Source organism: Lissotriton helveticus, chromosome 12 (assembly GCF_964261635.1).
Source record: "Lissotriton helveticus chromosome 12, aLisHel1.1, whole genome shotgun sequence".
In the NCBI taxonomy this organism is placed as follows: Eukaryota; Metazoa; Chordata; class Amphibia; order Caudata; family Salamandridae; genus Lissotriton; species Lissotriton helveticus.
The window spans coordinates 378,112,220-378,133,156 of NC_136073.1; the positions used below are offsets into that span (position 1 = coordinate 378,112,220).

Consider the following 20,937-nt stretch of genomic DNA (forward strand, 5'->3'; position numbering starts at 1 on the left):
CATATGCCCTCAGAGTTATTGAAGCGGTCAAAAATAAGGCAACAACTTTGAAACTCCGGAGAAAATGTCCCTTTACGAAGGGATCTATAACTTGTGCAGAGTACCACAGTGAGGCTTCATTGACTTCAAATGCCATGGTTGGTGAAGGGCTATTTCTCATAGATTGTAAAATAAAAGTTCCTGAATTGCTCCTCAACATTTCTTTGCTTGCCAAGTGATCTCTAACAGGGAATCTCTGCAAACACAAACAAAATCACTTCAATCATTGTTGAACTTGGTAAGAACTTTTTGCAGCAGCATTCCAAGAGACACTGCATCCCGTCTTTTCCAAAAGTCTGGTGTCATGTTTTCACCAGTATCCCAGATGCTTTGTGACTGCACTCTTTTCACATATACCTGTCACTATACCTTGCATTGAATGTTTAAAGCCTGGGGTGTTTGGCAATTCACCTACTATGAATACTGACTAACTAGAAAAGGGGGCTGAGGTGTCAAGGGTTTTTACCCATTCTCTGTGGGTAAATGTGATGTTACATATTGGGAAAGACTCTTATGAAACCTACATTTGTCCTATCAGTGAAATACTGAAACTTAGCCAAAAAAAATCAAATATGATTTTAATATTTCCTGATTCTCTACAGTTTATTAAAAAAATAAACAACACCTACAATATGCTTGTAACCCCTGTATCTTTAGACCAAAGACCACAAAACTGAAAAAAGGAAGAAGACACAATATTTTAGTGACATCCCTAAACAACAAAACTCAAGCAGAATAATGTTAGCCCAGTCTTTCTTACTGCTACCTTATATTACAAAGTTACATTGGATTGGCCCCTTCAGGAACAAATAAAAATGACTCTTTCACTCTCCTTTTCCTTTCTTTGAATGGCATTTAGTTTGTGGTTGTTCAGTTTTTTTTTTTGTGTTTATACGTTTACACTAGTGGGAGCGATTTCCCTTCCGGTGGGGTTTTATCAGTTATTATAGGTTTAAACCTAGAACTGGACAGCCTATTTATAATAACTAGGTCAGATCGGGGAGAACATGGCGGCAGTCGGCTGACCTGCCGCGGTGCTCCGTGAACGCGCTCCTGCAATGAGCTGCTCCGCTCGGCAGACTCGGTGATTCGGCCCGGATTTCAACATTCGAAGACCCTCGGAGCCCCCCGGTAGAGCCAAGTAGGGGGAAATATCCTTCGTTTTGTATCCTTTGAGACACTCACATAGCGTGTTTTAGCGTCCATGAGAGTTTCTTTTTTTCAGCGTCTGTAGAGTCTGTCTTCCCTCCGCATGCCGGATCCAATCAGCGGAGTTCAACGATCGGCTTGCTCGGTTTGCAGCGATCCTGGGAGGATTGGATTCCCTCTGTTTCCACAGCAGTTTCAGGTTCCCCCAGGTCTGCGGCTGTGGGCTGTGGCTGCCCTGGAGCTGAGAAGGGGCAGGAAGGCACGATGCCTCGTGCAAGCCCCCGGTGGTAAGACTTACAGCGGCATTCAAAAGAACGAGGTGAGATTAAAAAATCCTTTACCTAAGCCCTCGCTTGCAGACATTGTGGAGGGAGATAGTGGGGCACCATCTGCGATCTCCTGTGAGGAAGGGGGGGGGGGACTGTGAACCTCAATCCGGTCTGATTCATTCACCCTCAGGCAGGCATCAGCCTGATTCATCTCAGTCACCTCTAAAAAGCTGCAAGACAAAGAGTAAGCGTGGGAGAAAAAAGAAAGAGGCTTTGGAAAAAGTTGCTCTTGAGTCCAAAGACTACCGCAGCCCCCCAGAGAGATCTGACGCAGTTAAAAAAAAAAACCTCATCTTACCTGTCTACCGAGGTAAAGACCAAGAAGCTAACATCTGCTAAACTCACTAGGAATCTTGGAGTGGTCCTGGGGTCAAAAATCACGCCCTCTCTCCGCTCGTACTTTAAGGTTATTCCTCAGGTGCTAGATCTCACGGAGGATAGACCCTTGTCAGCTATGTCAGCTCTTGCTTCAACCACAGTTCCCTCCTTATCTGATCCAACTCTTGATTTCGATTCTGCTGCCTCCCCCGCGCTAATTGGCTCTTCTGTTTCATCTGCCCAAAATGCTGAGCCATTGTCTGATTTGTCTGTCTTCGCTTCTACGGTCGAAAAAACTATCTCTCTACCAGATTCGCCCGGGTTCTCTGATACTGCATACTCGGCGCTTGTTCCATCTGTTGGCCAAGGCTTACCTGTTGAAGCTCTAGGGGGCCCCAGAAAGGTCAATGATCAGGAAGCCTTACAAGGACAGGGGACCCCAATTTTAGCCTCTATAGCCATGTCTGATGAGTGCAGCGCCCCTGCAGGTTCTCTGGTGGCCATGTTTTCTTCCCTATCGCTCGATATAAAAAAGGGGTTTGAGGAATCCGCGGCCAATCAGTTGGAGATCAGAAATTACTACGAATCCTTGGATGGTAAAATTGATGGTCTCACATCAAGAACAGGCAAATTAGAAGAGACAGTAGCTGTGTTATCTGTCCATTTGGACCAGGCCAAGGAAGATATCACTAGGCTTAAAAGGGCTGATATGGAACTGGCGGACAGAATGGAAACTTTGGAAAATAATGCAAGACAGAGCAATATCCGCATTCTTAATGTCCCTGAGGGAACAGAGGGGTCTGAAATTAAGCAATTTGTTATTCACCTCCTGAAGGAGTCCCTGTCTTTAGATCAATCAGAGGGAGATCTCGCTCTTGATATCCAGCGAGTCCATCGGGACCCTTTGAGACGCAACCCCCAAAGGACTAAACCACGTAAAATCTTGGTGAACTTTCATACATACTCTCTTAAAGATCATATTCTTAATCTGGCCTTGAAACAAAAATCCTTGGCGGGGAAGGGATACACTTTTCAAATAAGGTCCGATCTTTCGAGAGTTACACTGGAAAAGCAGTGGGAATTTGGGAGGCGACTGGATGCTTTCAGGGGATTGGGTGCTAGGGCACAATTGATGTTGCCTGCTGCCTTAAAAGTTATGCACAATAACAAAATGTTTAATATAAGATCTGTGCAGGCAGCGGATGAGTTGTTGTTAACTCTGGGCAGTAAAAGTAAGAGTTCCTCGAGTTAGTAAAAAAAAAAAAAAACATACATAAGGAAAAAAAAAAATGTGTGAACACGTTTCATGAAGTATCTATCATAGGAAAGTTAAAATCAAATCACAGATTAGCTTGGTCTAATTTAGCTTAGTCTACTGCTATCTTAATTATATACTAATGTTTGACCAATATCATAGCAAAAGGTGAAATTTAACTTTTAGGAATCCTGTATAACTCCAGGTCATTTGCACTATGTACTTAGAGTTCGGGTTGGAGTAGCTCTTGCGGGAGCGCGGGGAGGGGTGCTATCTACTGGGCTTGTTCCGGTTAGATATAGCAAGGGTTCTCCAGGGGTTGGATGAAGGGATGAGGGGGAGTCACAGAGGTAGGAGGGGGGAGGGGTTAAGGCTTAAAAATAAAACGTTCCTCATTTTTCATTCGGTTTTAGTTCAATTGTATACATTGCTGTCTGATCTGGTAATAGTTTTGCAAAGATGTAGAGTGGTTACTTTCTTTGTGCAGGCGTATTTAGCTAGGCCTTGGATTAGAATTTATGGGGTATATTAAAGTCATTTCCTGGAATGTTAATGGGCTGCGTTCCAAACCAAGAGCTGATAACATTTTACAGTATGTGCGTGATTCGGAGGCACAGATAGTTATACTCCAGGAGACTCATCTGACGCATGCTGAATCTCTTGCCTCAGTAAAGAAAAATAGATGGATCGACTTTGCGGTGTCTTCCTCGCAGAATACTAACATCAGAGGGGTATCAATTATCTTTAAAAAACAGCTCAAAGCCAGGTTAGTTGCCCAGATCGTGGACCCAGGTGGCAGATGGGTCATTACCACAGTTGTCATCTCTGGGGTCCAATATACCTTTGTTGGATACTATGGGCCTAATATCGATGACCCCTCTTCTCTTGAGGCTATTCTTGCCCACCTCCTGTCATGTCCGGAACCAACCATTTGGGCAGGCGACTTCAATATAGTCTTGGACCCTCTCCTGGACAAAACTCCTAGTAGTCGTCCGATGGCCCATTCTAAATCTAGGTCCTTTTTGCCTACATCTATGAGACAATATGGTTACGTGGACATTTGGAGATTAAGGTCAGGACAGCAACAGGGCGTTTCCTTTAGAAATTATAAATACCATCATAAATCCAGAATTGACTTTGTCCTGATAAGTCAGAGACTGACGGATGCTGTCAAATCTATAAGTTATCTCCCTTTACATCTATCTGACCACTCTGCAATACTCATGGAGTATAAGGGGACTCCCAGCATCTCCCCTAGAGGTTGGTCTTTTGATCGTTCTCTTCTTTCACATCCTGATGATGTCTCATATCTTAAGAGCGAGATCCAAAGTTTTATCATCATAAATATTGGTTCGGCAGCGTCTGGAGTAGTCTGGGACTCCCTTAAGGCGTGCCTAAGGGGGCTTATTACAGGCAAAGTTTCCTATCGCTCTAAACAATATAGGCAGGAGGTTGCTTCCATTGAGATAGACATTGCTAAAACTCAATCAGATATCGATGTTTTGCCTGCTTCTATGGAGGCAGCCTCAAAACCACTCCAAGATAAGCTGCTTGACTTAAAAGCACACTTGGGTTCAGTTTTGAGTAAGAGAGTTCAGCAAAGATGGGAAGCCAGCAAATTGGCCCACTTCCAATATGGGGAAGGCGCAGGGAAGCTATTGGCCTGGAAGGTAAAAACAGATCAGGCTCGTAACAACATTGTGTCAATAGCCTCAAATGATTCCATAATTTCTTCGATGAGAGCATAAGATTAGTTTTTAGAGATTTTTTTCAGGAAATTTACCATGAAGATAAATCCATCAACCCTGATCAAGTTAAGCATTGGCTAAGTAAAATCTCCCTTCCGGCCCTGTCTGCTGATCAAAGTATACTCTTGGATAGTGAGATCTCTGAGGAGGAGGTTAGGGGAACCATTCGAAGTGGCAAGAAAGGGAAAGCGGCAGGACCCGACGGTCTATCAGCAGAAATTTACAAGTTATTAGAACATGAAATAACACCACCTCTTGTCACTCTATTTAACCAAATTTTGATGGACGGTCAGCCTCCTCCAGAATCTTGGAATGGTGCCTCCATTACTCTTATTCTGAAACCTGGTAAGCCTGCCTCCTCCTGTGGGTCTTATAGGCCAATTTCGATCTTAAATGTAGACTACAAAATCTTTGCTACTGTTTTGGCAAGGAGGTTGGCAGGGGTTGCTCCCGAGTTGCTTCACCAGGATCAGAAGGGGTTCGTAAAAGGACGTCAGTTGTATGAATTAACATATGATTTAATAGGAGCCATGGATATGGCTACTGCCGCATCCCTTCCTCTGGCTGCGGTAACTCTGGATGCCACCAGGGCCTTCGACAGGGTAAATTGGATATACCTGTCGGAGGCCTTGGCCAAATTTAACATTGGGGGGGGTTTCGGCGAGCCATAGGTCTCCTGTATCAAAACCCTACTGCTCGGATAATGGTTAATGGAGCGCTATCGGGCCCCTTTAACATCTCCAGGGGGACTAGGCAGGGCTGCCCTCTCTCCCCTCTCCTATTTGATTTGTAGATCGAGCCCCTAGCGCAACGCTTGAGGGATGACATGAATATTAAGCCTTTCTCGTATGGGTGTTGGGAGCGGAAGGTAGCCCTCTATGCGGATGATGTGCTTATCCTTTCTTCGGATGTACAAACCGCACGTCCAGCAGCATTGAAGGTAGCACAGGAGTTCGGGGAAGTATCAGGGTACGAGGTAAACGCCTCAAAAACCTAGGTTTTAATCTGGAATGATGATCTCTGTGAAATCAGCATACAGCCAGGATCTTCTATGCGATATCTTGGCTTAAACATCACGAAGGACATAAACCATTTAGTAGCTTCAAACTTCTTTGCAGTAGCAAAGCATTGCCGGCAGTTAATGCGATCCTGGGTATCACTACCACGATCTCTTTTAGGGAGAGTTAACTTGGTCAAAATGACCATCTTACCCAAAGTTTCTTTTTTATTTAATACGATCCCCCTTTATTTTGACCCCTCTATGATAACGAAGCTACAGGCGGATATCTCTTCCTTTATTTGGAATAGGAACCTTATGCGGATTGCCTGGAAGAAACTTAGGAGGCGCAGAGAGAAGGGGGGTTGGCTGCCCCTGATTTGCAATTGTACGCCTGGGCATTTCAATTTTCGCATGTTACAATGCTTTTAAAGATGCCTGTGGATTCGGGAGTGGGAGCCCTGCTCTCAGCTTTGCTTGATGGGGAAGGTCTTAGCCAGTCAGGTTTTTTGTTTAAATTTGGCAACCAAAAGTTCTTTAAAAAAATTAAGTTGAAGGTTTTGCAGGGTTTTATAAAAACGTGGGCAAAGTTAATGGTCAACTTAAAAGTTAGCTATTATGGCTATAGGACACCTCTTTGGGGTCTTCCGGGGAGCCCTTTGTGGCTGGGTGATAGTTTGGTGGCTCCGCTTAAGGAGGCAGGGATGCTAGTTTGGGGGGACTTATTTTCAGAGGGTAGCTTGCTTCCGTGGGAGTGTCTGAGAGATAGAGTGGGTCCTAACCTCTCAAGGTTTAAATATATGCAAATGGCTGGGTGGACTCATTCTTTCTTGGCTCGGCCATCCTTGGCAAATAGATTTCCTATTGGAGGTTATAGTCATTTAGTATTCCAGATGGTAGATAATCCACCGGCCAAAAAGGAAGTCTCCCTCTGGTACAATTTGATAATCGAGGAACTTGATGGGGACTTTTTGCTACCAGACCAGCTTTGGGGACCTACTATGCCGGGACATAATGTAAAGGATATGTGGAGCAACTCATTTAAAATTTTGTGGGATCTTGTTAAGCCGGCATGGCTGCACAGAAACCATCTGTTCACGCTCCACAGGGCCTACTATTCTCCCCTCAGACTTTCAAAATTCTCAGAAGGGAACCCTGTGGTTTGTCCTAAATGTGCTCTACCAGCGGTTTCAGATGCCCACATGTTCTTTGAATGCCCTCGTTTGTCTCCTTTTTGGGATGCCATATGCCACACTCTCTCTGAATCGTTAGGAAGTCAAATCACCCTAGACCTTTCTACTGTCATCTTTGGGCTCTTGGCCGAGGTTCATGGGCATGCAAAAAGTCTCCTGTTTTATTCAATCCTACTTGCCCGTAGAGAGATTTGCAAAAAATGGAAAGACTCTGTTCCGCCCTCACACATCGACTGGCAGATTTCAGTTTTGCAAGTGTCTAGAGTTGATCTAGCAAGATCTGGTAACCCAGCAAAGAGAGCATTTTGGCACCAGTTGGATTGGGGTCATTGACTTAACGGGGTTTCCCCCCCTCCCCCGTCCGATGATTACTCACCAATGGTGCTATTGAACCCGAAGAGCCCGGATTCATCTTCTGGGAGATATTGGTTGTACTTGCACCTCTTTCTGGCTAAGATAGTGTCTGCACTCCCTTCTTGGTTTCTTTTTTGTTGGTCCCTGAGGACATAACATATAGGGTGTCGGTCCATTCAGAGGCATCTATAATCATACCCTGCCTGGTTGTTAACCTGAGACAGATTGTAGTGTTCCAGACGGCGACCTCACTTGAAACCAAGGTGATAAATGAGGACAAAAAAAAAAAATAACTAGGTCAGATCTAAGGCATCTGACATACATTTTCAAAATGCCACCAGTCAGGCCTAGAAGGTGATCACTTGCTTGTCACCATAACCAACTCAGGCCTTCCTTATTGAGCATAATCTGTGCAAAACAAGCACTCTTTTTCAGGGGACACACACAACCTCTGCACAATCAAAATCAACAAGGAGGAAGATCAACATGAGGGTGGAGCCAAAGCCTCTCTCCTGGAGTGCCACTTTTTATATTGATCACATAAGGCCTGGGACTGCGACAGCGTCCAGTCACACCTGGAAACATAATTATTTATATTGAATACACATTCTAAAAAGAGATACTTAGTGAAAATGAAAAACTAAAGTTTTCATTCGCAAAAAGAAGTTGATATCCCATTTTTAATAAGTGCGCTCCTTCTGAGAGAGGCGTCGCAGATCTTCACATGGACGCTGATCAGCGCCGTAGTACCCAGCCCCATGGACATCAGTGGTAAGTCACAGTTATTCGCCAGAGAACTGCCCAGTATTCACTGACTGCTTGGAGAAAAGTCCTGTAATACACTAACTTTGTTCTGAAAATTGGACATATGGCAATGCGTAGGCACCTCACAAATTACCAAAATCTGGGGGATTGGGAAATGGTACATGGCATCAGAGCTTGAGATTTCGTATTGTGCGAAGATTGGTAATTGTGAGGTGGAAATGCAAGGTTACTAGGAACTGTATGCAGATTTTCTTTTCTTTCTTTAAATGTTAATTTAAAATACAAGATGTATAAAATATACATGCTAATAACACCATATATTTTAAATGAGCATAAGTAATACGTGTATATTTATAGGTCTGTCCAACTACAGCACTTGCAATCTCTAACAATCACTACATGTGCCCAAAAACGCTCTGCCTCTGACATATGTACAAATCCTCACGTTGCTGACAAATAAATTCATAATTGTATTTCTCTAATGCAATGTGTTTGTCTTTTAGATCACCACAAGAGCACTGTGACGCGGTGTCGTTTCGATCCTGATAACACACGGGTGTGTTCGGTGTCATCGGACAGGTCGATTAAACTTTGGGACACAGTGGCACAATCTACCACTATCACGATTCACAAGTAAGAAACATCCATTGGATAGTAGTCCGTAGAATCTACAGCTCATTCTAATTGGTGTACTGAGCTAGCCCTAAGCACTTTAAAAACAATCTTTGGGCAGTCTTTTTATTTTGGATAATGTGCACAAACAGAAGCAATATTTTCTCACAGTCTTACTGTGTCTTTAGTAAGATGCTCATCATGAATTGATAATGTTAAGAAATTAAAAAATCTCTCTTTTTATTTAGGAAAGAGAGTATAAAATGATTTTTTTGTATGTGCGGTATTGCGACACAGTGAAGGATACTAGTGCATCTCGGTAGAAGGAAACTATTTTCTCATTCCAATGTGTTTAGCACCAGGGTTCAAGCCTAAGCAAATTAAAATATTTTAAGGATAGTGCAAATAAGGTATGTGATTTGCATTAAAGGATTGTGTTTCCCATGCCCCAAGTCCCCATTAACATTACTTGTTAATTGCACTCCATGTGAAGATACAATGTTTCAGGAACTTATTTACTAAAAATTGATCTTTCTCACTACTTTGCCCTATACCTACCTTCACACTCAGTGTCTCAGTCGCTTAATTCATTGTTCAGGTATTGCCTTGTGTCGTGTACAAGCCCACTCTTTTCCATGGCTGGTATGGATTTTCTTTCACCTCCCTCCGCCATCTTATGTGGTTGTTTGGATTTTACATGTTTGTTGTCTTGTGGCAGTCCTAAAAAGGCTTTACCAGTGCTTGGACAAAATATTGATTTAAAAAAATTGGATACAGAAGTATCAGAAATTAAATATTGTGACACACAAACATTGTGATGCAAAAATATCGTTGACAAGAATATCATTATTTAAGGTAAATAATATTGTTCTAAATAATATTGATGTTTTTAGTATAGTTTTCACTAATATAGTGGTTAAAATGTAGTTTTTAATTATTTGAATGTAATTTAGTTGATATTTTAGTTTTATGTGTCACAATTGTTTATATAAATGTTATACTTTTTTTTTAATACAGCTTGTAATTTTAAGCTATTTCAATTTGTTTTAGTTTTTGTAAAGCCATTTATAGTGTCATAACAGGTTGTTGGGCTTGTAGGGGGATTGGCTTGGAAATTAATTAGGTATAAATAATTAAGAATTTGTCGCGGGCGAAGAAAGGATATGCCAGATATTAGGTTCCTGACGCTTTTATTGCCGTTCTCAACAGTTATATAAGGAAACTTAAACAATCTGTTTCGAATCAGGGGGAATAGCAATCTTCTTTGGCTTCCTGTATGCTCCACCACCGATTTCCGATATGGCAGGATCCGATTACACCCAAAAAGAAAATAGAAAGAAAGCAGGCGTCAGTGGTCTGGTCATATTATGTCACAACTGTAGGGCAGGGAGTGAGGGAGAGAAATGCACCCGTCATACAGTTTGGGATATAGAAACCATCACCAAGCAAGTGGGCATTACTTGGGAACCTAGATGGGTCTCACACTTTACTGACTCCCCCCTAGAAAGGACTGAGTCCTATCGTCTGCCCACTGCCCCGCCCTCGGAAAAGAGCACGCACCTGGGTGAGCCATGCTCCTCCGGGAACGCGGCTGGGCGGCTTGTGGGATCGTTGGCCACCAGGCACTTCCATCTGGACTTCTGGGTTGGTTCTCTCCTTCTGTACAGCGTCTCGGTCGTCGTCTTCACCTTGGGGATATTGTGCGGCTTCTCTGGTCCTCCGACCGCCTTCTTCGGTTCTTCACGATAATGCCGACAAGTTATCTGGCTCTTCCGGGTCAATTTCACTTTCCGGCCCCGTAGGTCCCTCCCACCAAGGGGTGGGTCTTGCACTCTCATACTAACTTGGTCGCCAGATCTCTAAGGTAAGGGCTCGTAAGGGTTTTCCTGCGAGTCTTCGTCTGCATTCAATACATCAGCAGAGGGTGCCGGGGGCTTCAAGGTAAGCAGAGGTATGGGCCAATAAGGCATTACAGCTTTTTTCTCTTTACTGTCAGAGTCCGCGGGCCGTGTAACCTGACAGAATTATTTAATACATTTTAATAAATTACATGATTGATATTTATTATGTAATTTATGCAATACTGATTAATTTTCATTATATGGTATTTGCACTCTGTTATACTTGTAGAGGTATAGGGCCGGGAAGTTAAGAAATCGTTAACACTTAATAATTAATTGTGAATTCATTATTTAATTGATTTTTAATTGATATTTATGGAATACTTATTTTACTTATATTTTAGTTGTGGGCTGCTAGATTGGCAGGGGTGTAGGTTGGGAAGTTAAGCAATATTTTGTTTACTATTTATTATTTGGAAATTAGTTATTTAATTGAATTTTAAATATGTAAACTGTGGAATACTTATTTTTCCATTTTATTTCATTTACAGTATACTAGGTTTGTAGGGGTCTAGAGTAGGAAGGTAATTAAGTCATAGCTAACAATAATAATTAGTTATTTAATTTTTTTCAAATATGTCAGTCATGTACAAGTTATGTTTTTTAGTTTCTGTTCAGGTGTGGACTGCTAGGTTTGTGGGGTTAGGGGATTGGAAGTTAATTACTCAATAATTTAATAAAAATGATTTAATGATTGTTAATAATTTTTTTATTGAATAAATATGTGTAAAATGATTGTTTTTATATATATATATATCGCGCTCCTTGTCCACTTCTTTGTTGCCAAAAGAGACACAGCGGAAGGCATATGCCGAAACGCGTCTGGTGCGTTTGAAAGTCTAAATAAAATCTTCGACTTTCCCCCGCGAGTGCTGTGTCTCTTTTGGCAACAAAGAAGTGGACAAGGAGCACGATATGTTGCGGTAGCACCTCCCGCAGGCAGCACCCGTGTACGAGTGCGTGAGTAAGGTGCAACAGGAGCGAGAATATATATATATATATATATCTATATATATATATATATATAGATATATATATATATATATTCTTCAAAGAATGCTCTCGACATTAAAAGGGCACACGACCGCGCCCCCACCATCTGGCATTTGTTACCTCGCTGCAGCTTGCCTCAAGATGCCATATATTTCCTCATGGCAGGAAACAGGCATTGCAACATCTCATTTCCGGTATCTTTTTATTCTGAACTGTCACTCATCTCACGGGACTCAAATATCCATAATGCAATAATCATTATGTATGCACAAAGCAAAAGCCAATCAGGGCAATTTTCTAATAATAAAAAGATACCGGAAATGAGAAGTTGCAGTGCCTGTTTCCTGCCCATGAAGAAGAGGTGTTTACCTTGAAACGCGTCGGCCATGAGGAAATATATGGCATCTTGAGGCAAGCTGTAGCGAGGTAACACATGCCAGATGGTGGGGGCGCGGTTGTGTGCCCTTTTAATGCTGAGAGCATTCTTTGGAGAACAATATATATATATATATCCTACTGGCGGTCGCCAGTAGGTAGTTCTAGTTAGGACCTATTTTCCATAGGAAATCCGCAACATTCTATTTGGAATAACTTTGGCGCCGGTTGACGAATCTTCGCGAAATTTTCAAAACTAATGGGGCGCTCCCGTCCGCTCCTATCCTGAAAGTCTCGGGGTGATTCGTGAAGCAAGGGTCGAGAAAAAAGGGGGGTCTCAAAAAATGTTTTCCCCATGCAATTTTCCATTGGAACCGTTCATCACGGCTACAGCCCTAACTGCTGAACGGAATTACACCAAATTTGGCAAACAGGTAGTCCTCAGTTCAGGCTTGTGCCTTTTGCTTAAATGGTGTAAATCCGTTCTATAGTTCCTGAGAAAAGTACATATATATCTATGTCCTCGGAGGATCCGCTCACCCTGCCGTGCACGAGCTGTATTCTAATTGGCTGTCAACACTTCAAACCAGGAAGTGTTGGCAGCCATCTTGTGCCTCAGTAGAACAGAGGCACAAGAAACCTAAATGAAAAATGCGTAAAACGCGAAAATGGGGCAGGGTAGAAACACCCTGGCCCCTAGGTCTGCTCAGGGCCCAAAAAAACCCTATATTTTTTTAAAATCGGCAAAATCCGAGCAGGGTGTGCGGAACTTGCCAATAAAAAAAAACGAAGTGCGGGCTCCCGCGCTTCTATGATAATTAGCCCTTGGGGGCAAATCCCGGGGGCATGTTTATAAAAATTAAGTGTGGGGGGCCCAATCCCCCCCACACTGCCCCAGGGACCGCCACCCCTGGGGCAAAAGCATGTGTAATTGCGGGGGGCACATGGCACCCCCACGAGCCCCGGGGACCTCCACCCCCGGGGCTCCACTTGATTGACAATGCGGGGGGCACACGGCCCCCCGCAGCCCCGGGGACCGCCACCTCCGGGGCTTAAAGTTTAATGATGGGGGCCTCTAAGGCCCACCCAAGCCCCGGAGACTGCCACCCACCGGGGCTCCACTTGATTCACATTGCGGGGGCACACGCCCCACCCGCAGCCCCCAGGACCGTCACCCCCTGGGGCTTAAAAGTTTAATGATGGGAGGCCTCCAAGGACCCCCGAGCCTCGGGGACCACCTCCCCCCGGGGCTTTAAAAAAGGTGGTAGGGGGGCCACGCGGCCTTCCTCCTGGAGCCCTCGAGGGCCCTGGGGACCGCCACCCCCCACGGCTGGCTCCTGCAGTGTCCGGGGGTGCCGACCCCCTGGACACTGTAGTTTGCTATGGCAGGGCGGGAGCCTCACAGCTCCCACCCTGCTAAAGCAAACTGCTTTGCTATTTGGAAGAGAGAGCAGGATACCTGCTCTCTCTTCCAAATAGCAAAGCAGATTGCTTTTCCACATGGGGAGCAGCCTGTTAGCTGCTCCCTGTGTGGAAAAGCAATGCCGGCTCCCGCAGGAGGTGGGGAGCCGCCGGACCGTGGGGGGATTGGGGAACCCCCCACGGTCCCCAACAGAGAGGGCCAGCCCCAGGGGATGGGGTCCCTGGGGCTACAAGTGGCCCGGCAGGGGGGCCACAAGGCCCCCCCACCCAATAGTTTGTTTTTTTAAAAATAAAAATGCCATGCCCCGGGGTATGGGGTCCCCGAGGAGATTAAGGCCTCGGGAGGGTGGCCACGCAGCCCCCTTCCTCATTTTTTTATATTAAAAAAAATTAGGGGGCAGGCCCTGGGGGATGGGGTCCCCAGGGCCCACAAAAATTGAAAAAGAAGGAGGGCTACACAGCCCCCCTTCTTAAAAAATAAAATAAAAAAAAGACCGGCATTGCGCCTGAGTCCACGCCCCCTCCTTTCATCACTCTGCAAACGCGCCCCCTGGCGCGTTTGCAGAGGGGAACATATTCCCCTTGAATACTGGGGGTCCCTGGGTGCCAACTAACCCACCAGGAACCTCCAGGATGCGCCTGGGGGCTGCGTTGCAGAGAGGTGTTCTGAGGCCACACCCCTTTTCACACTTATCTTTAACGCAGCGTTGTGGCGCTTACTGGAGGTAGCTGGTGGGCTAGTTGCACCGCATGGACCGCCGGTATTCAAGGGGAGTTAATCCCCCAACTTAAAACGCGCCATGGGGTGAAGGGAGGGGGTGGGGCCTGAGTTCACATGTGTGCAAACACACCCTGTGGCGCGGTTTAAGTTGAAGAATTAATTCCTTGTCAATCTTGAGGGTTCCCGGGGGCCAACTAGCCCACCAGGTACCTCCAGTAAGTGCCACGGAGCTGCGTTGCAGAGTGTTGTAAAAGGGGGCGCGGCCTCTTGTGAGAAAGTGCCATCTTTCTTGCATTGGTATGCCCCCACTTTTTGCTGAACTGCTGATGTGCTTTGACTGAGTGTGCCCTGAGCTCCAGCCAATCAGGTGCCCAGGGCTCGTGTTCCTTCCCTAAAACTGTGTTGAACCTGAAACCCAATCGGCATCTCTGCCACCTCTCAGCCCCTAGTAGATGGTACCCTAGGTACCCAGGGCACGGTGACCAGAAAAGACCCCTAAGGGCTGCAGCACTTATTGTGCCACCTTTAGGGGCCCTGTACCCTGACACCCACACACTGCCTTTGCAGGCTGAGTGTCTAAGTACCATGCCCACAAGACCCACTGCCCTGGCATACCTCAGTCACCCCTCTAGCTGGGTGCCCTATGCCAGTGATGGCAGTTCAGTCTGGACTGTTCCCATGAGGCACTGGGTCAAGACTGATTTGCATTTGGCCATGTCTGAACTGGGGTGGCTTGGTGAGCAAAAAACGATGGATTAAACCCAGATCTGTGACCGGGGGTGAATGTTTTGCCATTGTGCAACATTCCGTCCATCATCTTGTGTGTTTTGCTGTTCACCCTATGTGAGAAGGCTATGCCCCGACGTGGGTCCCGTGCTCATTAAGCCACTGGAGTCAAGCTATCCTGGCTGATGAAAGCTGATAGCCAGAAACCGGTCCTAGGATGCTTTATTCTGGTCCAGGGAAGACATGGATTGGCAGTTCGGTCTGGACTGTTCCCATGAGGCACAGGGTCAAGACTGATTTGCATATGGCCATTTCTGAGCTGGGGTGGCTTGGTGAGCAATATAACGATGGATTAAACCCAGATCTGTGACTGGGGGTGAATGTTTTGCCATTGTGCAACATTCCGTCCTTCATCTTGTGTGTTTTGCTATGCCAGTGATGTGGGCACAGGTGCACGAGCCCTGTGCCCCTACAGTACCCAGGGCCATTCCTGGGCACTCTATGTGCAGTGATGCATTAAGAGTATATGGTGCTGTGAGGTCGTCATTACGAACTCTACAGCACCATAATGGCTACACTGAAGACTGACAAGATTGATATCAAATTTCTCAGCACATTAAACCTGCACGGATGCCAGTGTGGGATTTAATGTCAAATGCACCAGAGGGCATCTTAGAGATGCCCCTTGAAAACCTAACCTACAATCCACGTCTGGTCTGAGAGGCTGCCTAGGCTTCCACACAGCAGACATGTTGCTGGACCCCTGGGTGGAGAGCCCCCCGCTCTCCTGGGCCTGGAACAATGCACATCCTGGGCGAGGTGCTAGGTCTCCTCCCCAGGATGGGCAGGGGGAATCTTCAAATGCCTTTGTGTGCTTCTCCAGACCACTTGCTGTACTAAGCAACTGGCCCCCACCAGTTCTGACCCCCACTCTGGCGGGAAACCCTACGTCAGGAAGGGGAGTGTGCCAGCCTGTGCCAACCCCACCCCTCAGGTGGGAGAGGCGAGGTGAAGCACGACCCCGGGCTCCGGCCATCTTGAAGATGGGGAGCCCTGCCCAATCACAGCTAGGCCCCTGCCCCCCTCCCACCGGAGAGGAGCAGATTAGGGGGTGTACCCACCCCAGGACAGGGACCTATTGGTCCCTGCCCTTGCCCTACCTCCAACACCCCACCTCTAAAACCCCTAAATTTAGTATTTAGTGGCACCCTGAACCTTCCTTCCTCAGATACCAATAAGAAAACAAGAAAGAAGATCAAGAAGAAGAAGACCCGCAGTGCAGCTGCTAACAACAGGACGACACAAACTGACTTGGCCCCAGCCCTCCCGGCCTGTTGACCCTGGAACCTACCTCTGCTAAATCCCAGCGACTCCTGCAGACAGCAACCTTGGACAACCCGGAGGACCTGCCTGCCTTGACCCTCTCAAAGACTGGGACTCCCCTGAGCAGAGGCTCTGCTGCAACAACCATACCCATGGTGCCAGCCAGGAACCGCAAATCCAGCCCACTCTGCACCTGCCGAGCCCGGCCTGTGTCCGAGTAACCAAAGACCACGAGGACATCCCACCAGCGACTGGGACCCAAAGTCCAGTGCCCAAAGACCCTCCTCAACAACCCAGACGACGCCTGCAGCCTCAGAACCAGGGACCCCTCCAACCGCGACCAGCCGACGGTAAGATTTCCCGACACCCAAAGACACCCCTGCACCCGGCGCCCCACGGCCCCCTGGGCCCTCCTTTGGGTACTCACCTCTTCTCCAAGAACCCAACTTACCTCTCGAAGTGGTGGTCGCACCTGAAAAATCTCTGTCCCCAAGCCTGCAGCCTTTGTTCACCTTGTAACTTTCCCATTGGATAACATTGAGTGCCCGACGGTTCAAAAGCACCCTGCACCCAGCCGCCGAGTGCAGCTGAAAGTGCAACTACTACCCTACTCTACTTACCCACTTGCCCAGAGTAAGTGACCAGGAGCTCAGCTCCCACAGCCGCGTAGCCTGCCTGCTTGCTGCCACCAACCAAGGGCCCCCTACCCTCCATTGGATTTAATTGGGCCTACTCTCTCTGCACCCGGCTGCCCCTGTGCCGCTGAGAGTGTAACAACTGTACCTTTCCGACCCTGGGAGACCCCTGAGTCTATGCCCAGAACCTTAACCTCACCAGTCAAGTACTCACCTGAAAGCCGATAACGCACTTTCCTTCCATAGGCTAACATTGACTGGTTTTCACTGAAATTTCTTCTAAGTATCGATTTTTGAAACTTTCAAATATTCTTCTAAAATCAGCGGAATAACGATTTCCGAAATACTCACCTGGTATCAGGAGAGAAGCCAGAGTTGTACTTTCTAGCTCAGTATTGAACCGCAAAAGTAATCTTAACTGTACTTACCAGTTACCTGAATTTTCTCCCATAGGAAACCATTGACTGATTTTCTCTGAAATTTCTTCTGTCAAATTTAGCAAATTACAAATATTCCTTAAAAATCGTACCAACTACTGAAACGTAAATACTTACCTGACTTAGGTAGAGGTCCCTGTGCTGGACCTAGGAGCCCAGTACTGAATTACAAAAGTAATGAGAACCTACTTTACCTGTGACTTGAAATTCCTTCCATAGGACAACATTGCTAGTTTTTCTCTACAAAGTTTCCAAGTGTCAACTTTGAAAATACATTTATATCCTTTAAAAATTACAACTGTGTCCAAAACGCTTTTACTTAACTGTTTTTTAGCAAAGTAATCCTGAAAATAATCAATTGCATTTTTATAGAAAACCCCATTGAGCTCAATGTTGAATTGTGTTTAGAATTGTGTTGCCCATTGCAACCCCAGTAACTATTGTACTTACCAAGTCTATCGCCTCTCTGCAAAATAATTACCAAAGTCATTCATATTGAGAAAAGTATATTTTGATACCTGTTGGTTCTAAAATAAAACAACTGTATCTTTTGATATAAAAACTATTGGCCTAGAGTTCAGTTCTTGAGTGTGTGAAACCTTTTGCTGACTGAGTGTGTACAACAAATGCTGTACACTGTCCTCTGATACTGCCTTACTGCTCGACCAAGCTACCACTTTAGATAGTAAGGTCAGATCTGACTTTAACCTCTGTTATACCTCTGGACACTGGGGACTCTATAAACAATGTACCTTACTTTGGTCCAGTATATATAGAGCCACTTTCTTACACCTCTCAACTCTTCTCTGCAACACAGCCTCCTGGGGCATACTGGAGGTACCTGGTGGGCTAGTTGTCCCCCAGGGACCCACAGGATTGAGGAGGAATCTATTCTCTAACTTAAAATGTGCCACAGGGCGTGTTTGCAGACATGTCACCTCAGGCCACGCCCCTTTCCTTCACCACTGTGCAAACGTGCCCCTGGCGCGTTTTAAGTTGGGGAATTAATTCTCTTTGAATACTGAGGGCCAAATAGCCCAACAGGTATCTCCAGTATGTGCCAGGGAGTTGTGTTGCAGACGGGTGTTCAGAGGCCACACCCCTTTTTACACCTCTCTGCAACGCAGCTCTGTGGCGCTTATTGGAGATACCTAGTGGGCTAGTTTCATCCTAGGGACCCTTAGGATTGAAGGGGACTTATTCTCTCAACTTAGAACGGCAACAGGGCGCGTTTACATAGTGGTGAAGGGAGGGGACGGGACCTGAGGTGATGTGTGCAAACACGCCCTGTGGCGCGTTTTAAGTTGGGGAAAACATTCCCCTTCAATCCTGAGGGACCCTGGGGGCCAAGTAGCCCACCAGGTGCTTCCAGGAAGCGCCACTGCGCTGGTTTGCAGAGAGGTGGTGCAGGCCGTGATCAGAGGCCACGCCCCTTTTTACATCTCTCTGCTGCGCAGCTCTATGGCACTTACTGGATGTACCTAGTGGGCTAGTTGGACTATAGGGACCCTCAGGGTTGAAGGGGAATTATATCCCCAACTTAAAATGTGCCACAGGGCGTGTTTGCACAGTGGTGAAAGGAGGGGATGGTGTAGGAAAGTCGCTGTATATATACTGGACCAAACTAAAATCAGCCGAACTACCGATTCTGATTTACTCACCTGTTATCAGGAGAGACCTCAGTGCTGCATCTTTCAGCCCACTACTGATCCTGTAAAGTAATTCTAACCATACTTACAGTAACTTGAATTTCCTTCCATAGGCTAACATTGGCTGGTTTCACTTGGAAATATTTCTAAGTGTGGAGTTTTGGAACTTTAAAAAATTCCCCTTAAAGCAGCTGAAGTACGAATTCCGATTTACTCACCTGTTATCAGGAGAGACCTCAGTGCTGCATCTTTCAGCCCACTGCTGATCCTGAAAAGTAATTCTAACCATACTTACAGAAACTTGAATTTCCTTCCATAGGCTAGCATTGACTGGTTTCACTTGGAAATTCTTCCAAGTGTGGAGTTTTGGAACTTTAAAAAATTCCTCTAAAATCAGCCGAACTACGAATTCCAATTTACTCACCTGTTATAAGGAGAGACCTCAGTGCTGCATCTTTCAGCCCACTACTGATCCTGAAAAGTAATTTTAACAGTACTTACCAGTAACTTGAATTTCCTTCCATAGGATATCATTGCCTGCTATATAAAATATATATAAATTAAAAAATATATAAAATTAAAAATAACAAATATTACAATTTCAATATTTTAAAAACATTTTTTTCAATTTATATTAAAAATATGTATTGTAATTTAAAAAATAAAATATCTAAAAATAAATACTTTAAAACAATGTAGTTAATCAGAATATAAAAATATAACAATTAATACATTTAAAAATTATCATTTACAAAACCATTGAAATTCACTGAAAAAACCATAGGTTTCAGCCACGTTAAAGTTAGGAATTAGCATTTAAAAAACCTTAGAAATTCACTGAAAAAACCATAGGTTTCAGCCACGTTATAGTTGGGAATTCGCATTTAAAAAAACCTTAGAAATTCACTGAAAAAACCATAGGTTTCACACGTTATAGTTAGCTGGGCATTTCACTCATACAAAACCATTGAAATTCCCCCGTTATAGTTAGTTCAGCTAACTATAACTCGCGCGCCTGCAATGCACTGCTGATGACGTCACATATTACATCACTCATGACATGGTCAGTGACAGCACTCTTGACATCACTCATGACATCTCAAATGACATCACTGATGACATCACTGATTACATCATCCTTGTAAAAGAGTGCAGACCTCCTCTCACCATAATGTAACCTTTGATAACACATTAAAAAATAGAAACTAAAATTTTCAAAAAAATGGAGATACCAATACCAGTTACAATAACCTATTCAGTTATTCCAACCTCTACATACACATCCACTCATTCACCAACAGTTCTATATAGTCACTCATACATGTACTCATCATATGTACTCATACACCTATACATCCTGTTACACACCGATACTCATCCATAGAGTTACTCACACACATACTCACACATGCAAATAAACTATCAAACATCCATTTACTTGCATATACAGCTATAAACACACCACTACACTTACTTCTACAGAAACGTATGCATACTTACTCTCTTAAACAATCACTTATAGAAACACATACTTATTTATACAGGAACTCTTCCAATCTCTCACTCTCACATATACTCACTTATATACATCAATACTCACATATACTAGTTTAAAACATATGTAGTTACTCATAAGTCATTAGTCATTCACTCACTAACACACCCATACACACACTCATCCACCCATATAGTCCTGCACACATGCTGTCTTCAAAACACATACAAACAGTGAGTCAGTCATTCATGCATCTGTGCGCTAAGTAATACCCCCCACCAAACCATACAGACACTCATACTGATACTCAAAAAAACAACTAATAACCCATATAGACACTCATGTAGCTACTCACCAACCCATGCAGCCACTTATACACAAAGTGAGACACTGATACAGATATTTACATATTTGAACATTACTTGCTACTACATGTATTCACTAAGATACACTTAATAAGTTAGTTATACAATCAATTTTACAAAAAAACATCCATTTAGA

At 44.8% G+C, this 20,937-nt stretch overlaps 1 protein-coding gene across 1 annotated transcript in view; it reads left to right on the top strand.

Moving 5' to 3' along the window:
* The window catches only part of WDR88 (WD repeat domain 88), a 390,999-nt gene that overhangs the window by 269,769 nt on the left and 100,293 nt on the right, over positions 1–20,937 (top strand). Inside the window, exon 6 of the mRNA XM_078671635.1 lies at positions 8,651–8,780. Within this exon, the coding sequence (XP_078527761.1) occupies positions 8,651–8,780 (130 nt within the window). The remainder of the gene's footprint in view (positions 1–8,650; positions 8,781–20,937) is intronic.